The sequence below is a fragment of the Oncorhynchus gorbuscha genome, linkage group LG24 (assembly GCF_021184085.1).
Source record: "Oncorhynchus gorbuscha isolate QuinsamMale2020 ecotype Even-year linkage group LG24, OgorEven_v1.0, whole genome shotgun sequence".
In the NCBI taxonomy this organism is placed as follows: Eukaryota; Metazoa; Chordata; class Actinopteri; order Salmoniformes; family Salmonidae; genus Oncorhynchus; species Oncorhynchus gorbuscha.
In genome coordinates, this window is record NC_060196.1 from 5,973,609 (window position 1) to 5,993,071 (window position 19,463).

The window sequence follows — 19,463 nt, forward strand, 5'->3', positions numbered from 1 at the left end:
TTGGGTGTAGGGCCTGATCAGAGCCTGGAGGTACTGAGGTGCCGTTCCCCTCACAGCTCCGAGGCAAGCACCATGGTCTTTACAGCTTGATTCTTGGGAAGGTTGAACACTAGACGGGCTGCGGCGTTCTGGATGAGTTGTAGGGGTTTAATGGCACAAAGCGTTGCAGTAATCCAACGGGAGATGACAAGTGCCTGGATTAGGACCTGCGCCGCTTCCTGTGTTAATGCGGATGTTGTCAGGAACGAACCGTCTTGAACGACAGGGTGTTGTTTCACACCAAGGTTCTTAGCGCTCTGGGAGGAGGACATTAAGATCATGGAACTCCCCCGGGAGGAAGAGCAGCTCCGTCTTAGTTCAGCTTGAGGTGGTGATCCTCGTCATCCACACTGATATGTCTGCCAGACATGCAGAATGCGAAGCTACCTGGTTTACAATGATAGGAGAGACCATTGAGGTTATGACAGAGAACTTGGTGTATAGCGAGAATAGGGAGGGCCTAGAACAGAGCCCTACAGTGGTGAGAGCGCGTGGTGAGGAGACAGATTCGATAGGAGCGACCTGTCAGGTAAAATCCAAGCGTGCGCCAGAGATGCCCAACTCAGGAGGATCTGACATAGGTCTAGAAGGATGAGAGCAGAGGAGAGAGAGTTAGCTTTAAGCGCCTCCGTGATACAGAGAAGAGCAGTCTCAGTTGAATGACTAGTCTTGAAACCTGACTGATTTGGATCAAGCAGGTCATTCTGAGAGATAGCGGGAGAGCTGACCAAGGACGGCACGTTCAAGAGTTTTGGAGAGAAAAGAAAGAAGGGATACTGGTTATCGAGTGTAGGTTTTTTTCAGAAACTCTGGTCTCCGGAAATGGTCTGGAGAAGAGAGGAGGGGATAGGGTCGAGCGGGCAGGTTCTGAGCAGAACCAGCAGTGTCGTTTGAAGCAAACGAGGATCGGATGTCGTCGACCTTCTTTTCAAAATGGTTGACGAAGTCATCTGCAGAGAGGGAGGAGGAGGGGGAGGGGAGGAGGATTCAGGAGGGAGGAGAAGGTGGCAAAGAGCTTTAGGAAAATGTAGAGAGGAGGGAGCGAAAGGCCCAGCCCTGTTCTGTGAGCTTGATTTCAAAGGATGCGGGAGTATCCTCTGGTATTTAGCAAGCTTGATAACACATCACTCCCCCGACACAAGAAAAAACTGTTACATTAATGTCGACACAAGAAAAAACGTTTACAAAAATGTAGAATTCTTAATACCTAAACATTTAGCGATCTGACATGACGTATTGCATGGAAACGATACTATTTTTCGGTCTGATCAACTCTAGATTGGGCTACTAACAGCAGCATCTGTTAGCCTACTATGCGCCCTGTCCCTCTGGCCATGGTAAACGAAGCGGTTTTAAACGTTGTATATGTATAGCCCATTTGTTTGTGAGAACGTGAATGGGATTACATGTGGTTTATATTAAAACCTGGGCTGACTAGGCTATCTATACTTTTTCGATCCAAAATGATTTACGGGAATGAATAAACACAATAGCTGTTATAGACTGAATACATTTGTAATTAGGCCTACCATTGGACAGTACAAACACGATGCAAACCTGCACAAAGCAAGCTCAGCCATGTGCGTTTTATTGTCCAATCATGTTGCTTTCTCTGTGTCTGTGTCTAGGAACCCCCCTAGTCCTTTAAAACGTAATTGATGTATAATTCATATGAACAAATAGAAGGTTGCTGTAGTTTGACAAGGTTTCCATCCTCGTCAAGGCCAGGAGTAAAAAAACAAACATTTGACATGATTAGGAAAACTCTGGTCCCATCATAGCCCATATGAAACGTTTTTACAACAGATGAATTACGTCATACAATTTAAGGTCCGGAGTTTTACCTGATTAGGTTACCAGATCAGGTACAACAACGGGCCTCAGAATTGTATTATATTTTTTGCCGCGCTACTTTGGGACCTGTGGTGTCACATCGAACAGCAGTAGATACAGTGAGCTATGTCGAGAATCCAATGTATAAATAATAAACAGTGTAACAAAATGCAATCAATGTAAAGCAATAGCCCGAGATATATTACAATGAGCTATGTGAAGAATACAGTAGACCTATGTGAATACACAGTGTGACAAACAGTATAAATATAGTCATTTTTATACAGTCCTTTCAATTCATCTAATTTTCTATTAAAATACACTTAAATTAAATGTAATTCATAGTCCTGAAATATCAGTTTGGAGATGATCTCAATCATTGGGGTTGTGCTCTAGATACGAATGAGAGCAATTGAAAGATATATATATATATTTTTTTAATGAGGCAATAATTAAGAATTGCTTATTTGCCCATGCTTATTTGCCAATGTCCTGGTTGAACCAATTCATGCACACGCTTTGCACAATTTAACGGCATGGCTCGGTTTGGGAGGCGCCCATACTGTCATAGGAAAGATCTCAAGTATATATCCTCGCGTCCTCTCTCCTCGCCTTCTTCTCAAAACCCATTGGATGAGAAAGCCAGAGGTTCCGTCCCTCTGACCTTCTCCTCCAATGGGTTTTGAGAAGGAGACCGAGGAGAGATGACGCGAAGAGTATGTATTGAGAATTATCCATAGCCGCTTCTCTTATTCAACACCGGTAGTATAAATTCATTGGCCAAAGCAGATCGTTGGTCACACGCGTGGTTTGGTTCGGTCTTTTCTAGTACAAGACTGGAGAGGACTGTAGAAATTTCTAAGTTTACAGGCGGGTATGTATCCGTTTTGCATGATATTTTCAGATGGGATATATTTTATTTTCGGCTAAATTTGCTACATCATTTGGAGGCGAAATGCCATGCATAACGGTGACGTGATCCTCCTGGTGAATTCTTTAGTAACATCCTGCTTATACATGCTAGTATTATATAAAAAAAATAGCGGGCGCTGATGATATTTTAGTTCCAGACGATGATTAAAATTTGTTCAAGTTTTTGTAAATGACGCACTCCAGTGCATGCGTGTTTGGTAAAATAAAACATTGAGTTATTTTAGCATTTTTGTACAATACAATATTGTTATTTACTTTACGTCTATGAAATGAAGGCTACAAACTTTTTTTTCACGCAGAAACAACCTAACGTTACTTAGTCATCCATGCATTGCATTCCCAGTTGAACCGTTAGGGTCACCCATTCAAACCATTCAGAAATCATATTTCCAAGAAGGCCTACGATTATTCGTCTTCATGGGACAAATGTGTCTGTATTTCTCGTACATAATCTGTCCTGCTTAGTCTTTTTATGACAGAAAAGTCAATAAAAAAGGCTTAGCTTATAAATGTGCATGGCTATCTTCAGTCATGGTAAAACATGAATATATCATTTTCAATTAGTCTAGGCTATGATATACATTTGTAGCAATTATGCTGAGAGTGTGGTAAAAATAAAAGTAAGCACAATGAATGTACATGTGGAAAGTGGTTCAACTAACTACATTTCAACGCAGGTCTGCTCACTGGACGAGTATACTGTTTTCCAGTGTCTATACATTCCTATTGGATTAAATAGATTCAATTATTCGGTTTAATTTGTCTTCAACAAGCCTATCCCAGAGCAGAGGTATTTAGAGTGGTATAATGTATTTATAACTGCATTTGAAAGCGATTTTGTGTCTCCTCACTCTAGCTTCTCTATTGCTTCTCTCTGGAGCGCTTCTCTCTCTTTCTCTCTCTCTCTCGAGCTTCTCTCTCTGTCTCTCAAGCTTCTCTCTCCGTCTCTCGAGCTTCTCTCTCCTTCTCTCGAGCTTCTCTCTCCATCTCTCAAGCTTCTCTCTCCGTCTCTCGAGCTTCTCTCTCCGTCTCTCGAGCTTCTCTCTCCATCTCTCAAGCTTCTCTCTCTGTCTCTCAAGCTTCTCTCTCCGTCTCTCGAGCTTCTCTCTCCGTCTCTCGAGCTTCTCTCTCCATCTCTCAAGCTTCTCTCTCCGTCTCTCAAGCTTCTCTCTCCGTCTCTCGAGCTTCTCTCTCCGTCTCTCAAGCTTCTCTCTCCGTCTCTCGAGCTTCTCTCTCTGTCTCTCAAGCTTCTCTCTCCGTCTCTCAAGCTTCTCTCTCCGTCTCTCAAGCTTATTTCTCTCTATGTACCAGTCCACCGCAAAGGTCGCATGACATTCATTTAGACTGATCTAATTAAATGTGCTCAGATATGCAGACAATGTGTCCAATGTTTCCACTTCTCCACATCTAAATGTATTGCGTAATGATAAATGCATATCACTCTTCCTAGAAGTCTGAAGTTTGTCTCTACAGTATATCCCTCCCTTACTTGAAGCTCTCAGATTCATACACCAAAGTATGTCCTAAAGGCATCAATAAAACACATTAAAAGTCCTTCTATTTATCCACTAAATCTCAAATTAAGTGACACCCTATTTATTCTCCATACAGTAGTGCACTTCTTTTGACGAGAATCACTTTGGTCAGAAGTAACTCAATCAAGTTTGCAGATGCCACAACAGTGGTGTGCTTGATTTACCAACAATGATGAGATAACCTACAGGGAGGAGGTGAGGGGAGTGGTGCCAGGGAAATAACCCCTCCCTCAACGTCAACAAAACGAAGGAGCTGATCGTGGACTTCGGGAGACAGTAGAGAGAGCACACCCCCATCCACCCCGACAGGGCAGCAGTGGAGAGGGTGGAAGGCATCAAGTTCCTCGGCGTGCACATCACTGACAACCAACCTGAAATGGTTCATCCACACAGAGAGTGTGGTGAAGAAGACGCAACAGCCCCTAAGACCCAACGACTTGGACCTTAAGACCCTCACAAACTTCTACAGATGCACCATTGAGACCAGCCTGTCAGGCTGTATCACCTCCTGGTACAGCAATTGCACCGTCTGCAACCGCAGGGCTCTCTACACTGCCTGCCCTACAAGACATCTACAGCACCCGGTGTCACAGGAAGGCCAAGAAGATCATAAAGGACCTCAGCCACCCGAGACAGTACAGGTGCATCAAAGCTGGGACCAAGAGACGGAAAAACAGCTTCTATCTCCATCCGTCCAGTACCCTGCCCTGAACTTTAGTCACTGTTACTGGCCGACTACCACCTGGTACTCAACCCCGCACCTTGGAGACTGCTGCGCTATGTACATAGTCATTGAAGACTGGTCACTTTAAGAATGTTTACATAATGTTTTACCCACTTCATATGTATATAGTGTATTCTAGTCAAGGCTCATCCTATATAATTACTGCTGTACACACCTTTTCTATTCATATACTGTCCATAATGTATATACACACCATCATATACATAGATATTTATATTGAGGACTCTGATTTGCTCGTCATGATATTTCTTAATACCTTTCTTTTTATTTTGAGTGATTTGTGTGGTTTGTTAGGTATTACTGCACTGTCTGAGCTAGAAATACAAGCATTTCCCTGCACCTGTGATAACATCTGCAAAGTATGTGCACGCAATCAATAACATTCGATTTGAGTAGTGCACTACACAAGGAAAATAGTTTATCAATTTCAGACCTATCCATTGACCAATCCCCACAGGTCTCACCCCTGCAGATAATGACCGATCGAGCCAATCACATCAGCGTCGCCATGACTGAAGACGTCAGGTCCACCAACGGGACGCCCAGGACCAAGGTCATAACCAGCAGCACCATGGTGGAGCTGAACAAGCTGCAGCCCCGGGGCTCCATGGTCAGCTTCCACAGCATACAGTACAAGGTGAAGCTGAAGACTGGACCGCTCTGCAAGAGGAAGAACACTGCCAGGGAGATACTGGTGGACCTCAAGTGAGTGGAGTTAGTGGATCCTTTGGTCTCATGTACACACAGACACAAGCAGACAAACACACACTTTCAAAGATGCACACACACTCTTAATTTATTCTACACACAGGCTTCCACCTTGAAACATGCCCAAACGCACAAGTTGTAGTGATACTAATTGACTAGTGGATGATTAAAGTGAGTTTGATCACATGCGTGCACACACACACACAGTCCTGTGTGGCTCAGTTGGTAGAGCATGGAGCTTGCAACGCCAAGGATAAAGGTTTGATTCCCGCTGGGGCCACCCATATGAAAAATGTATGCACACATAACTATAAGTCCCTTTGGATAAAAGCGTCTGCTAAATGGCATACAATGAGTAAGGTTACATGCACACAATAAGGTGATTATTGTGGATAGATTCATATAATAGTTTGAGGAAAATGTTTACATGCTTTGCAAGAAGAACAATTTCCCTAATAATCCTGTTTACATGGACACATCTGAAATCAGGCTACCTGATGGCATTCTGTTAAATGCAGAAAGTCGGCAATTAAAATAAACGCTCAACCACAGCGACCATGTTCTTTTTTTGGAAGCATATTTGATTCTGAGTTGGGACATATAAAGTTTGTATGTGAAAACTACTTCTAAGACTCATACATTCAGTTGTTCCAAACTCACTTCACTCGCGCTAAAGAGGGAGGCTCGCTCGGCTGGTGCTGGCACATGTGCAGATCAAATACACAGCTGGAACGCAGATTAAGGTGTTTACATGTCCTAATAATTACAACAATTGCTCAGAAAACCTGTTTTTTTTTAATTGGCATATGCTTACTTCGATTTTGACCTTACGCTGATTTAAGATAAGCAGAGTAAGGTGTTTACATGGCTATTGCATAGTCTGCCTACTGCCATTCATCAGTTTAATATCAAATTATTACTGTGCATGTAAAAATACTCAATAACTAGCTACAATAACACACACACACACGCTGAAATGCTAGTGGACCTGAAGTTAATATACACTTTGACCACCCAATTACATTTGGTGATTATGAAGCTAATTCGATGTGGATTTATTGGCAGATTCACCTCTTTCTCGCTCTGTGTTGAGCCTGTTTGCTTGTCTTTCTTGGTACAGCCTCAGTGTATTCCTGCCCACCACCACACCCCTTTACAATGGTGTAAAGTACTTAAGTAAAAAATACTTTAAAGTACTACTTAAGTAATTTTTGAGGGTATCTTTACTTTACATATTTTTGCCAACTTTTACTTCACTACATTCCTAAATAAAATAATGTACTTTTTGCTCCATACATTTTTCCTGACACCCAAAAGTACTCGTTATATTTTGACAAGAAAATGGTCCAAGAGAACCTTCCTGGTCATCCCTACTGCCTCTGATCTGGCGGACTCACTAAACATAGATGCTTTGTTTGTAAATTATGTCTGAGTGTTGGAGTGTGATCCTGCTGTCCGTCAACAACAAACAAATTAGAAAATTGTGCCGTCTGGTTTGCTTAATATAAGGAATTTTGATACTTATGTACATTTGAGCAATTCCATTTACTTTCGACACTTAAGTATATTTAAAATAGTAAATTTTACTGGGTATTTTACTGGGTGAGTCATTTTCTACTAGGGTATCTTTACTTTTACTCAAGTATGACAATTGGCTACGTTTGTCTACCACTGCCCCTTTACTAGTGAATTAAGGGAGTGTTAACAAATGAGGAATGCTTGTGAGTGTCATTGATGGATCTAACTCAATTATAGGAATTCAGTTTGCTGCCTCTCCAATGCTCATGAAGAGGTTTTAGGTGTGTGTGTGTGTGTGTGTGTGTCAGAGAGAGCGTGAAAGTGAAGTGAATCCAAAAGAGGGAGAGAGATCATTAACACAAGTTGACAAAAGATACAGGCCTCTCCATTTGAGATTAGGGCTCGCATACTCAGACCACAATGAACAATAGTGCAGCGGAACATTCAAGTGTCTTTTTTTTCTGATGGCATTAAATGTACTGGACATTTCCCAGGGAGGAATGCGTCATTTCACACAAGTTTTGGTCCGTTTCCCCTAGTGTTAATTATATGATATTAAGCATGGTTTCTTGCGTGTAATCTCTTTGATGCACTGTGGAGCAAGCTGCCAAGGAACCAAATGAAATGCTGTCACGTGATTCCACACTACAAGCCTTTATAATTCAGCTTTTTAATTCTGTTTTTATATCACAGATACTTTTTTTATACCAATTGTGCAAATGTTCTTTGTGGAATCACAAAATTTGATTAGGTATTCTTGTTTTGGACCATTATACAATGGTATAGATAGAACTCATTCTCAGATTGTTGGAGGTCTTTGGGGTCACCGTATTCTTTGTGCTGTTTGAATCGGTTAATTGGAGAACCAAACCTCCTCCTTTTCCTTCTGTCACTCTTGTGATTCTTCCGTGTGTATGACTGCTATAGAGACAATGTTTACACATTAAAACCACAAGCCCTTGACACTTGATAAACTTCCTGGACTGGCGTGATAACTTTTGCCGCCGTATGTAATGGATTGATAAGACATTTGTGTAACATTGTGCGTATAGAAAGTAGATGACAAAAATGCTTTGCCCATGACTTGAATGGGTGCTGTAAACCTGTCGTAAGGTGCTATAAATCTAGCATTTCGTTTGATGATAAAAGTTCTGTCCTATAATTCTTGGTCCTTAATCGGCTTTTTTATTGGTATTGATTCAATGTTAGGTTCATCTAGCTTTGATTTTACCAACTTAGTCCAACAGTTTGAAATGCTTATGAATGACTCAGTTGTTGGTACACATATCCAAATCCATTTACTGATTTGCAACTGAACTGTAGGCCTATACTCTTATTGAGTTTTGTAAGTCTTTCATAATTTAGAATACAGTGCTACACTTGTCATTGGTGTAAAACATGATGTAACACAATGTGTGTTGATTACATGTTTATTTTGGTAAATGTGTGGAATGTTTCAGTGCAACTGAAAATATCTTGTGCGTTTTGTCGTTGTCTTGCAGTGGCATCATGAGACCGGGTCTAAATGCTATTCTAGGACCCACTGGGAGTGGAAAGTCCTCGTGAGTATTCTGTTGATGACAACGGTTTATCTTGAAGGCATTACATTGCTTGTTACAAAAAAAAGGTCCCACAGGTTGCCATAGTGATTATTGATCTAACGTTATGGTTAGGTTCCTGGACGTTCTAGCAGCCAGGAAGGACCCCTCTGGTCTCTCAGGGGAGGTGCTGATCGACGGAGCGCCACAACCACCCAACTTCAAGTGCCTCTCCGGCTATGTTGTCCAGGTAAGTCTATTGGCTACCTGTTGTAAATATTGTCGGAGACCATGGCGCCGTTAGAATAGCATATTCAAAGGAGACATGTACAACAAAACTCTAGGGTCCAACAGCTGGGAGAAACAGTATAGCTACAGTACTTTTTTCAAAGCTCCTGACCATATTACCCCAGTCAGTGACCTCTGACCTTTGTCTCTGTGACCTCTCCAGGACGACGTGGTGATGGGGACTCTGACGGTGAGGGAGAACCTGCGATTCTCTGCAGCGCTGCGTCTGCCCCGCTCCGTGCCCCAGAAAGAGAAGGACGCCAGGGTCAACGACCTCATCACCGAGCTAGGCCTGACCAAGGTGGCTGATGCAAAGGTACGTTGTAACATAGAATGGAAATGTTGAGACGACTGTTCAGGACTGAATTCATGATAGTTTTATGAGCCTGTGAGAGTCAAATCCATAGAATTAGGAATTTGAATTTGAGTAGGACTAAATGCAGTTTAATAGGATCTCTATGATCAAACCGTCCACAGTATTTCCCCTCCACTATATACACTGGGTATACCAAACATCTTCCTAAAATTGAGTTGCACCCCCCTACACACACAGGGATTTTGGCCCATGTTGACTCAGCAGGGTTGCAGTTCTTGACAAACTCAAACGGGTGCGCCTGGCACCTACTACCATACCCCATACAAAGGCATCTTTTGCCTTGCCCGTTCACCCTCTGAATGGCACATATAAACAATCCATGTCTCAATTGTCTCTAGTCCTAGAAATACTTCTTTAACCCGTCTCCTCCCCTTCATCTACACTGATTGAAGTGGATTTAACAAGTGACATCAATAAGGGATCAAAGCTTTCACCTGGATTTACCTGGTCAGTCTGTCATGGAAAGAGCAGGTGTTCTTAATGTTTTATATACCCATTGTAGATGTGCAGTAAAATTGCTTCCTTCTCACCAATGTCTTCCAATGTCATTTTGAAGGTTTCAGGCCATATGAGGGCTATCATGTCATAGAAGGCTGTGGTACCATACAGCATTTGATAGATGTCCAAGGGCTATCATGTGATGTGATTGTGTTCCTCCCCAGGTTGGTACCCAGATGATCCGGGGGATTTCTGGAGGGGAGAGGAAGAGGACCAACATTGGCATGGAGCTCATCATCGACCCCTCTGTTCTCTTCTTGGATGAACCCACCACGGGCCTGGACGCTAGCACCGCTAACTCTGTCCTGCTGCTGCTCAAAAGGTATCTGTAGCTCTAAACTGTTACTGTAACGGGCCTGGATGCTAACACCGCTAACTCTGTCCTGCTGCTGCTCAAAAGGTATCTGTAGCTCTAAACTGTTACTGTAACGGGCCTGGACGCTAGCACCGCTAACTCTGTCCTGCTGCTGCTCAAAAGGTATCTGTAGCTCTAAACTGTTACTGTAACGGGCCTGGACGCTAGCACCGCTAACTCTGTCCTGCTGCTGCTCAAAAGGTATCTGTAGCTCTAAACTGTTACTGTAACGGGCCTGGACGTTAACACCGCTAACTCTGTCCTGCTGCTGCTCAAAAGGTATCTGTAGCTCTAAACTGTTACTGTAACGGGCCTGGACGCTAGCACCGCTAACTCTGTCCTGCTGCTGCTCAAAAGGTATCTGTAGCTCTAAACTGTTACTGTAACGGGCCTGGATGCTAGCACCGCTAACTCTGTCCTGCTGCTGCTCAAAAGGTATCTGTAGCTCTAAACTGTTACTGTAACGGGCCTGGATGCTAGCACCGCTAACTCTGTCCTGCTGCTGCTCAAAAGGTATAGCACTACTATTCCAAGAAGGAATGCCATTTAATTGAATTTCGATTGATTCATAATGGGTGGGGTTAGTGGTAGGTATCCTACATTTCATATTTGATGCTTTTTTTATTCCCTTTCCTGTTTAATTTGCACCACATTTGTCCTCTAAATGTCCTACCTTTCTTATTGGCTACCCTGTTAAATGTAGACCTCCAGGCCTTTTTTCATTGTCTTATCTCCTTTTAGAATGGCCAATCAGGGACGCACCATCATCATGTCCATCCACCAACCGCGTTACTCCATATACCGGCTGTTCGACTCCCTGACCCTGCTAGTTAGCGGCAAACAGGTGTACCATGGGCCGGCCCAGAATGCACTGGACTATTTCGCCGACATAGGTAACCTTCAATACCAATACTAGACACAAAGTATAAGGAGCTACCGTTGATGTGTTGTTTAAGAGATAAAGGAAGTTAGATTTATGTAAAAGTCCTGAATGGGACAAAGCAGAATAGAGATTGATATAGGGGAGACTAATGTTCACATGTGTTGTTGTATCCTAGGTTACGCCTGCGAGGCCCACAACAACCCAGCCGACTTCTTCCTCGACGTCATCAACGGAGACTCTACTGCCACTGCTATGAACAAGATTCAGGGAGAAGGTCATTTTCACACACACACACACACACACACACACACACACACACACACACACACACACACACACACACACACACACACACACACACACACACACACACACACACACACACACACACACACACACACACACACACACACACACACACACACACACACACACACAAACAGTGTGCAGTATATGAGTCCAAGTCTCACAAGCACCTGAAAGGTGCCTTAGAGCCCTGGCAGCATAGTAAAAGAACAAGGGCCCCAGCGCTCTAACACGAACAACATCTGCCCCTGGGTCAGTAAGATTAGGGGTGCAGGAGGCTTGGCGTTGCCCAGACAGGGACAGGGGTTGGAGGGAGCGGGCGGCTGATGCTGCAGCCAGGGCCTGAGGCTGGAGGCCAGGCAGTTGGATAACCCCCGTTAATCCTATCAGCTCAATGTGAAAAACCCTCTGATCTGTACTGGTACAGTAGGATTTGTTGGCCTTTGAGAGGCTACGGCTAATGCTAATAGCAACAGGAATACACTATCGGTGTGGATTGTGGAAGGAACCGTTTTGGTACAATGGGAGTAGTCAGCCGAATCTCGGACTGGACTTCAATTAATTTGTATCTGGGTCTTTTGCACTTAGGATAAGGGGATGGATTGAAAAATGGGTTGTTGTCATGGGTAAATTAAGGGGTGATGGTCTCCAACCTTTAACAGTGTGTATTGACTCTCGGTTCTCTCCCCTCCTAGACATTGACTTTGAGGAGCTGAGTGGCTCCAGGCAGACCATCGAGGAGCGTCTAGTGGAGGAGTACAGGAACTGCTCCTACTTCAGAGACACCCAGGTCGAGCTGGAGAGGATCACCCAGGGAAAGCAGTACACCACCAAGCCCACGTCCCGTACCATCACCTACAACAGCTCCTTCTTCACCCAGCTCCACTGGGTCCTAGGCAGAACCTTCCGGAACCTAGCGCTGAACCCCCAGACCTCCGTCGCACAGGTTAGAACACACACCGATACAGACGCACACACACACCAATACTCACCGGATTTCTATTTGTGAGTTTAAAGTTTAAGAGGTGCTGTACCAATGTCCCCTAAACTCATTTCAAACACACACAATTGGGGAGAGGATTCTCAGAATAAAAGGGTAATGGATTTAGCTCCGCTCCTATCACCAACAACCTTATGACCGGACTTACCCTCCGAGCAAGACTTGAGAATAGTATGATTTTTAATTGCAGCCCGTGTACTTTTCTCTACTTCACAACAAGCTCTTTTGCGCTTAAAGGGTGACAGAGATGGAGGGAGTTCTGACGACTTGTGTGCCCTCATTAGTCATCCAAGGCAACAACATGCCATCAGAAGTATCTCACTTCAAGAATTATTAACAGCTAATTGGCCTCATAGTAAATTGACAATAATCCCAGGCTGGGGTCTGGATCTTAAAGGCTAGAGGGCCGGAGACCTAGCTAATCAGCTTTGCTGACTGTTGTGACCCAGCTGTTGCCTCTCCGGGCCTAGAACTGAAGTGATATCATATCTGGCCACAGCCCCCCCCAACCCCCTCAGACCTTTGTCACATGATCACGCCATGACCCGCGCTGGGCTTCCACATGAGGGGCTTGGGGAATGAGGTGAAAAGGCTCAACCTTATTAGCTTATCCTCTCACCCTGGGAACCGGGCTGGGGCCGGTTTGGCCTGTCATAAAATGTAAATCGTCAGGATTAAAACAAATGTCGCTCTGGAGATTTCACCCTTTCTCTCTTTGTTTTCTCTTTTTCTTACCCGACATGGACTACCGGTCTGTGGATGAGAATGGATGAGGGAGAGTGTGGATGAGGGAGAGCGCTGATTCGGTGTAGTTTGTGTGGGAATATACCTAGTTTTAAAGAATGTCCACATTCTTAATGGACTAATCATGTTCTATCAGGGTTCTTAATGGACTAATCAGGTTCTATCAGGGTTCTTAATAGACTAATCAGGTTGTATCAGGGTTAGACCCTTTGCCTCTGCAAGGCCAGGATAAGTAGTGATACTTCTCCTGACCTTTGTATTCATCATAGCATCTTACCTAACTGTAAGAATATAATATTGTTTTCTTCTCTGAGAGAGAGCTAAACCCTTTTTTCTATAGACCTAAAGAGATGTGTTTACATTAAAATGTGCCTGGACCTATGATCAAAATGGGCTCCTTCATGCGACTGAAGTCTCAGTTGTGTAAGGCATATTGCCAGACATATAAGATTGTTTACCTCCCAATGCCACAGCACATTGCGGGTCATGATGTAAAATATGACGTTATGCTTGTCTGATTTGCTGACCTTTGACCTGGCTACTAAACTTACGATGTTTCTCTTTTGGGCAGCTGGGAGTCACCATTTTTCTGGCTCTTATTGTGGGTGCCATTTTCTTCGGGGTGAAGGACAACCAGAGTGGAATACAGAACAGGTGGGGGAACCATTTTTATCACAACACCTTAAATCCATCTCAGAATGGGACGTAAAGGTGATCTGATTTCGATTAATTTGTAGACTGAAACTGATGGGAACCCATGGGGCAGAACAACGGCAGTGTCTGCCTTTTAAAGGTTAGGTTAGTAAATGACTCTGCTTTGGGAGAGAGATGTTATAACAGGATAATGCAGACATATACACTACGGTTCAAAAGTTTGGGGTCACTTAGAAATGTCCTTGTTTTTGAAAGAAAAGTACTTTTTTTGTCCATTAAAATAACATCAAATTGATCAGAAATACAGTGTAGACATTGTTAATGTTGTAAATGAGTATTGTAGCTAGAAACAGCTGATTTGTAATGGAATATCTACATATGCGTACAGAGGCCCATTATCAGCAACCATCACTTCTGTGTTCCAATGGCACATTGTGTTAGCTAATCCAAGTTTATAATTTTAAAAGGCTAATTGATCATTAGAAAACCCTTTTGCAATTATGTTAGCACAGCTGAAAACTGTTGTTCTGTTTAAAGAAGCAATAAAACTGCCATTCTTTAGACTAGTTTAGTATTTTTTTAGCATCAGCATTTGTGGGTTCAATTACAGGCTCAAAATGGCCAGAAACAAAGAACTTTCTTCTGAAACTCATCAGTCTATTCTTGTTCTGAGAAATTAAAGGCTATTTCAATCGAGAAATTGCCAAGAAACTGAAGATCTCGTACAATGCTGTGTACTACTCCCTTCACATAACAGCGCAAACTGGCCCTAACCAGAATAGAAAGAGGAGTGGGAGGCCCCGGTGCACAACTGAGCAAGAGGACAGGTACATTAGGGTGTCTTCAACTAGTGTATTAATCTGCTTACAATAATCAGGATTTTGCTCATTTATTTTATTGGTACAATCACATCTGGGTTCAAATAAATGTGTATTTGAGTTATGTAGTATTTAGAAATGTATTTTTATGTGTATTTGAGTATTTTCAAATACATAGCCCAAACAATTACTTTTAATTTAGTATTTGAATGTTTATTTGTAAAAACATATATATATAAAATTAAAATAAATAGTCTGCCAAATTGTATTTCAAATACTCAAATACACTCCCGTTTATTTAACTCAGGTATTTGAAAATAGTATTTGAAAATACTGACAAATACTTTCCAAGTGTATTTCCATATACATTAAAATATTCAGCTACCTGTCTTTTCAAATAAACTGTATCTGAATACTTACTTTGAATGCATGTGAAAGTAATTGACATATTTAAAGTAGTATTTGAACCCTGGTCTGGGTACAATTAGACCTACAGTACGACTCCACTCCCTTGGTCCCTTTAGTCTGAAGGCCGATGGAGTACACACACAGCAAAACATCTAGCATTCATTTCAATAGGGGTTTACCCCCTTTCATGTCATGCATGACTGGGCAGAACATAAGGATTTCATGTCATGACTTGATGTTTCCCCTCTTGTAGGATTGGTGCTCTTTTCTTCATCACCACCAACCAATGTTTCAGCACGCTGTCCGCTGCAGAACTCTTCATCACAGAGAGGAAGCTGTTTGTGTACGTACTGTAGTAGACCAGTGGCACCACTATGGCACCACTATAACCTGGAATATGGGGGTGTGAGCATGCAGGTCTAGCCAGATTAGATGTAGACATGGTTTGTGTGTGTCTGTAAGTTGTTGTTCGTATGTATAAGGTTGGATCTGGAGTGGAGGAAAAATGAAGAAAAAATATATAAAACAACAAGTCTCGCACTCTCTATATATATATATATATATATATAATAGAGAGTATATATATATATTATATTATATATATATATATATATATATATGTGATTATGAAGACACTGTCTCTGCCTAAATACTTATTATTATGAAATTGACCAACAAGCATTTGTTTACAGCTACATTAGGTTCCCTGTTTGACCATTGTACTTCTAATTATTCTGTAAATGAGCATTTTCAGTATGAAATACCCCGGCAAGCATTAGTTCCAAATGGCCCTAGCCAAGGAAGTTATCAAATAAACCACTCAGTATGAGTTCATCTAGACCTCTTGTCTTTGTTGTCTCCAACAGCCATGAGTACATCAGTGGGTACTACAGAGTCTCAGTCTACTTCCTGTCCAAGATCCTGTCTGACATCATCACCCTGCGCACCATCCCCGCCATCGTCTTCAGCTGCGTGGCCTACTTCATGATAGGTGGGTTGGATGCACAACATGGGAATGAGACATTTGCATTTATGAAGATTACGTTTGAATTGTCAAGATGGAAGGAAAGTAGAGGGATATAGAGTAGACGTTGAGGTAGCTAGCACACAAGCATTTCCCTGCACCTTTTATACCTGCTGTATAAACTGTGCGTGCAAATGAAATTAGATTTGAGACGGTAATGGCACAGACAGTAAAAGGTCAAGAAAGGTCAAGACGGCTCTCAAACCCTCTTTGCAGAGGGGCATGTACCCTACCACTCAAAACCAGATTCTGAAATAATCTTTAAAATTCCAGTGTGTGTGTCTCTCCTGCAGGTTTTAAAACCACTCCAGCAGCCTTCTTCATCTTCATGTTCACCGTAACCCTGGTGGCCTACACAGCCACCGCCATGACCATGGCCATCTCTGCCGACCAGAGTGTGGTGGCAATGGCCAACATCTTCATGACCATTAGCTTCGTCTTCATGATGGTGAGTGTAGGGACGAGGGTGTAATGCGGTGGCCACATTTGCGCGGTGGGGTACTCAGGGACGTGCAGGGTGCACCTGAGTTGTATTGCAATGCCAGTTGTGGTTCAAGTTCAGCGCTGTCCCACTAGTATTATTTGCTAGTTATGTATAGGCATAAATATAAACTAGCGTTGCATACCAAGGTTACACATGGATATTACAGTGGGGAATGGCCGTTATCTTTTCTAGCCTTGGATTAAAGTGATGTAGGATCTGTGGTGTTATTGTCTGTCTTTCTGTTTGATCTGTATTGGTCAATTGCACACGAGGTCCCAACCGAAATTGGACTTTTAATCTCACCCCTCTGAAAGACCCATATGCATACACGCCAGGTTTTGTAGATATGCTGGGGGCTGCCACACTGGGCGCCCGGGGAGCTGTTGTTGTGGGGAGTTAAGTGCCTTGCACAAGGGCAAAACGGCAGGCAGCAGCATCTAGGATTTGATACCAGCAACCCTCCGGTTGCCAGCTCGGTTGCCAGATTACTTCCTGTCAGACCCGGGATCCGGCCTGGCAACCCTCCAGGTGCTGGTTTGCCATTTTAACGCTCCTGTTGCCGGTTGCTGGCTCGCCCTTCAACTCTCTCTTTGTGGCTGTGTTGGATCCGATAATATTATTGTATCTTGTTCTGCTTGTTGGGCTCCTTCCATTTTACCAGGTCTGTCTTGTAAAATGGTAATTTCATGGTCAAATTGTAATTTAGGGGTTGGAACCTCAATGTCATTGGTGAAATAATATTTATTGATGTGTTGTCAGATCTTCTCAGGTCTGCTGGTGAACCTGCCCAGTATCATGAACTGGCTGGCCTGGTTGAAGTACCTCAGTATCCCTCGCTACGGTCTAACAGTAAGTACCTCAGTCAGCCACAACTTCTTAATTGATCTAGTGAAATGTTGCCATACTGTATTAATACGTTTCATTTATTCAACTTTTATAGCGTTATTCATTACATATAGAATTGTTTTCAATATTAATATATTCCGTATGTTATTATATACTATAATAAAACTGTAATATGAAGTATTGTAACATTTCTTAATGACTAGGCCCTGGAGATCAACGAGTTTGTGGGGCTGAAGTTCTGTGAGGACCCTGCCGTTCGCACCACCATGTCTCCTGGCTCTGGCATGATGACCAACTGCAGTATGAACACTACTCACACTCTCGGGATAACGTGAGTAACGTAATCCACACACACACACTGTGGAATTTATCTTTAGATTTTTTGCTTAGAAATAGTGATAGATGTTGGTTGACTTAAATACGGTGTATGACTAGTATTATCAGTAGGCTACAAACATGCTGTCATTAAGTGCAGTGCCTATGATCACTGTAGTACCTCTAGCACCATCTACTGAGGTGTAGATGGAGCAGCAGTTGTGTTAGCTAGGTCCTCTACCGTACATTAGAGAATGGCTCATTTCAATAAGGCATCATTTCTGGGTCTCAATAGCAGCGAAGCCTGAATTATTTGATACAATTAAAAAATATACATTAGAGAATAAACACAATAATTATCCTACCACACAATAACATTTGACCCACCTGAGTTCTTTTCAGCCGGAAACTCAAATTAGTTCAGGTTCAGGATTCAGTCCGTTTCAAAACACTTTCTTCCTATTTAACGTGACCCAGCCGTGCTTGTCCACGGGATCCCATAGATACACTGTGGTGAATGTTTGTTTGGTCTTCTCTCCATCTCATTCCAGGTGCACAGGGGAACAATACCTGGACTACCTAGGAATAGAATACACTACATGGGGCCTATGGGAAAACCACGTTGCCTTGGCAATAATGACACTCATTTTCCTGGTCATCGCCTATCTGAAGCTGCGGTTTATTAAGAAGTTCACATAAGAAGTGTCTTACTTTGCCTTACAATTCACTCCTCTGTGGTTATATCAATGACAAACTGCCCGTAGTTTCTGTCAACATACATATGTTATAACATGAAGCAGTGTGCCTATGGTTTGCACTGAGACAGGTTAAATGGGTAGTTCAGCCAAATTACATATTCACATATTCATTTCCTGGACAAGTGGAGACTGCAATCCACGCTTTGGCTTTGCTGAACTTGCTACACTAGCACTGTAAATGAGTCATTTGGCTGAACTGTCACTCTAACGTTCAATATCTATGCATGAATGTACATTTTCACCACATGAATATTAATGTGTAATCTTTGCCCTCCAGTAGTCATTGTTCTCATGTTGACTGCTGTGTTTATTTGGTAGCATTTGTTCCAGTCTAGTACGAGACTGTCTTGGTATTTAGTTCATCGTTTCTATTTATAGAGGAACTGAACTCGTTTATTTGAAAAAATGATGATGTTGAATTATGTAAAAAATTATGAATGACTTTTATTAGTGCTTTTTTTGTTTGTTTCTATTGTGTTTATTACCTTTTTATCTATACTAGGTTTTTGGAAACAATGCTTTTATAAACATTTTCATGTAACTTTGCGAGTGGTAATTATGTACCTACCAACAATGTATAGCCAAAATCAACGATACCAACTGTTAACGTGGTTCCAATGGACCATATGCAAGAAATGCCTGACTCCTAGAACACATACAGTCCTAAATGGTCACCTTTGTGAGATCTTTAGTAACAGAGAGACCTTTTTGGTGACAGAGCAGGCGTCTCGTCTCCAGAACAGGCATTTAGGTCAATAGGGGGTATAATCCCATTTAATCTCACCTAATCCCCCAACATATATCAACTCCAATCAAACCGGTTCAATGTACATGACAGGTCCATTACTGACACCTTA

The 19,463-nt window shown here is 42.5% G+C and overlaps 1 protein-coding gene across 1 annotated transcript; it reads left to right on the top strand.

Annotated features, from left to right (window-relative positions):
• Nucleotides 1-1,138: 1,138 nt before the first annotated feature.
• Nucleotides 1,139-19,147, top strand: LOC124012080 (broad substrate specificity ATP-binding cassette transporter ABCG2-like). The gene is made up of 16 exons (XM_046325467.1): nt 1,139-2,746; nt 5,543-5,790; nt 8,814-8,873; nt 8,985-9,099; nt 9,301-9,453; nt 10,176-10,333; nt 11,108-11,259; nt 11,425-11,523; nt 12,251-12,501; nt 13,871-13,953; nt 15,433-15,522; nt 16,046-16,170; nt 16,497-16,651; nt 17,447-17,536; nt 17,737-17,864; nt 18,400-19,147. The coding sequence occupies exons 2-16, from the start codon at nt 5,561-5,563 to the stop codon at nt 18,545-18,547; spliced, it is 2,037 nt and encodes a 678-aa protein (XP_046181423.1). The 5' UTR covers nt 1,139-2,746; nt 5,543-5,560; the 3' UTR covers nt 18,548-19,147.
• Nucleotides 19,148-19,463: the final 316 nt, after the last annotated feature.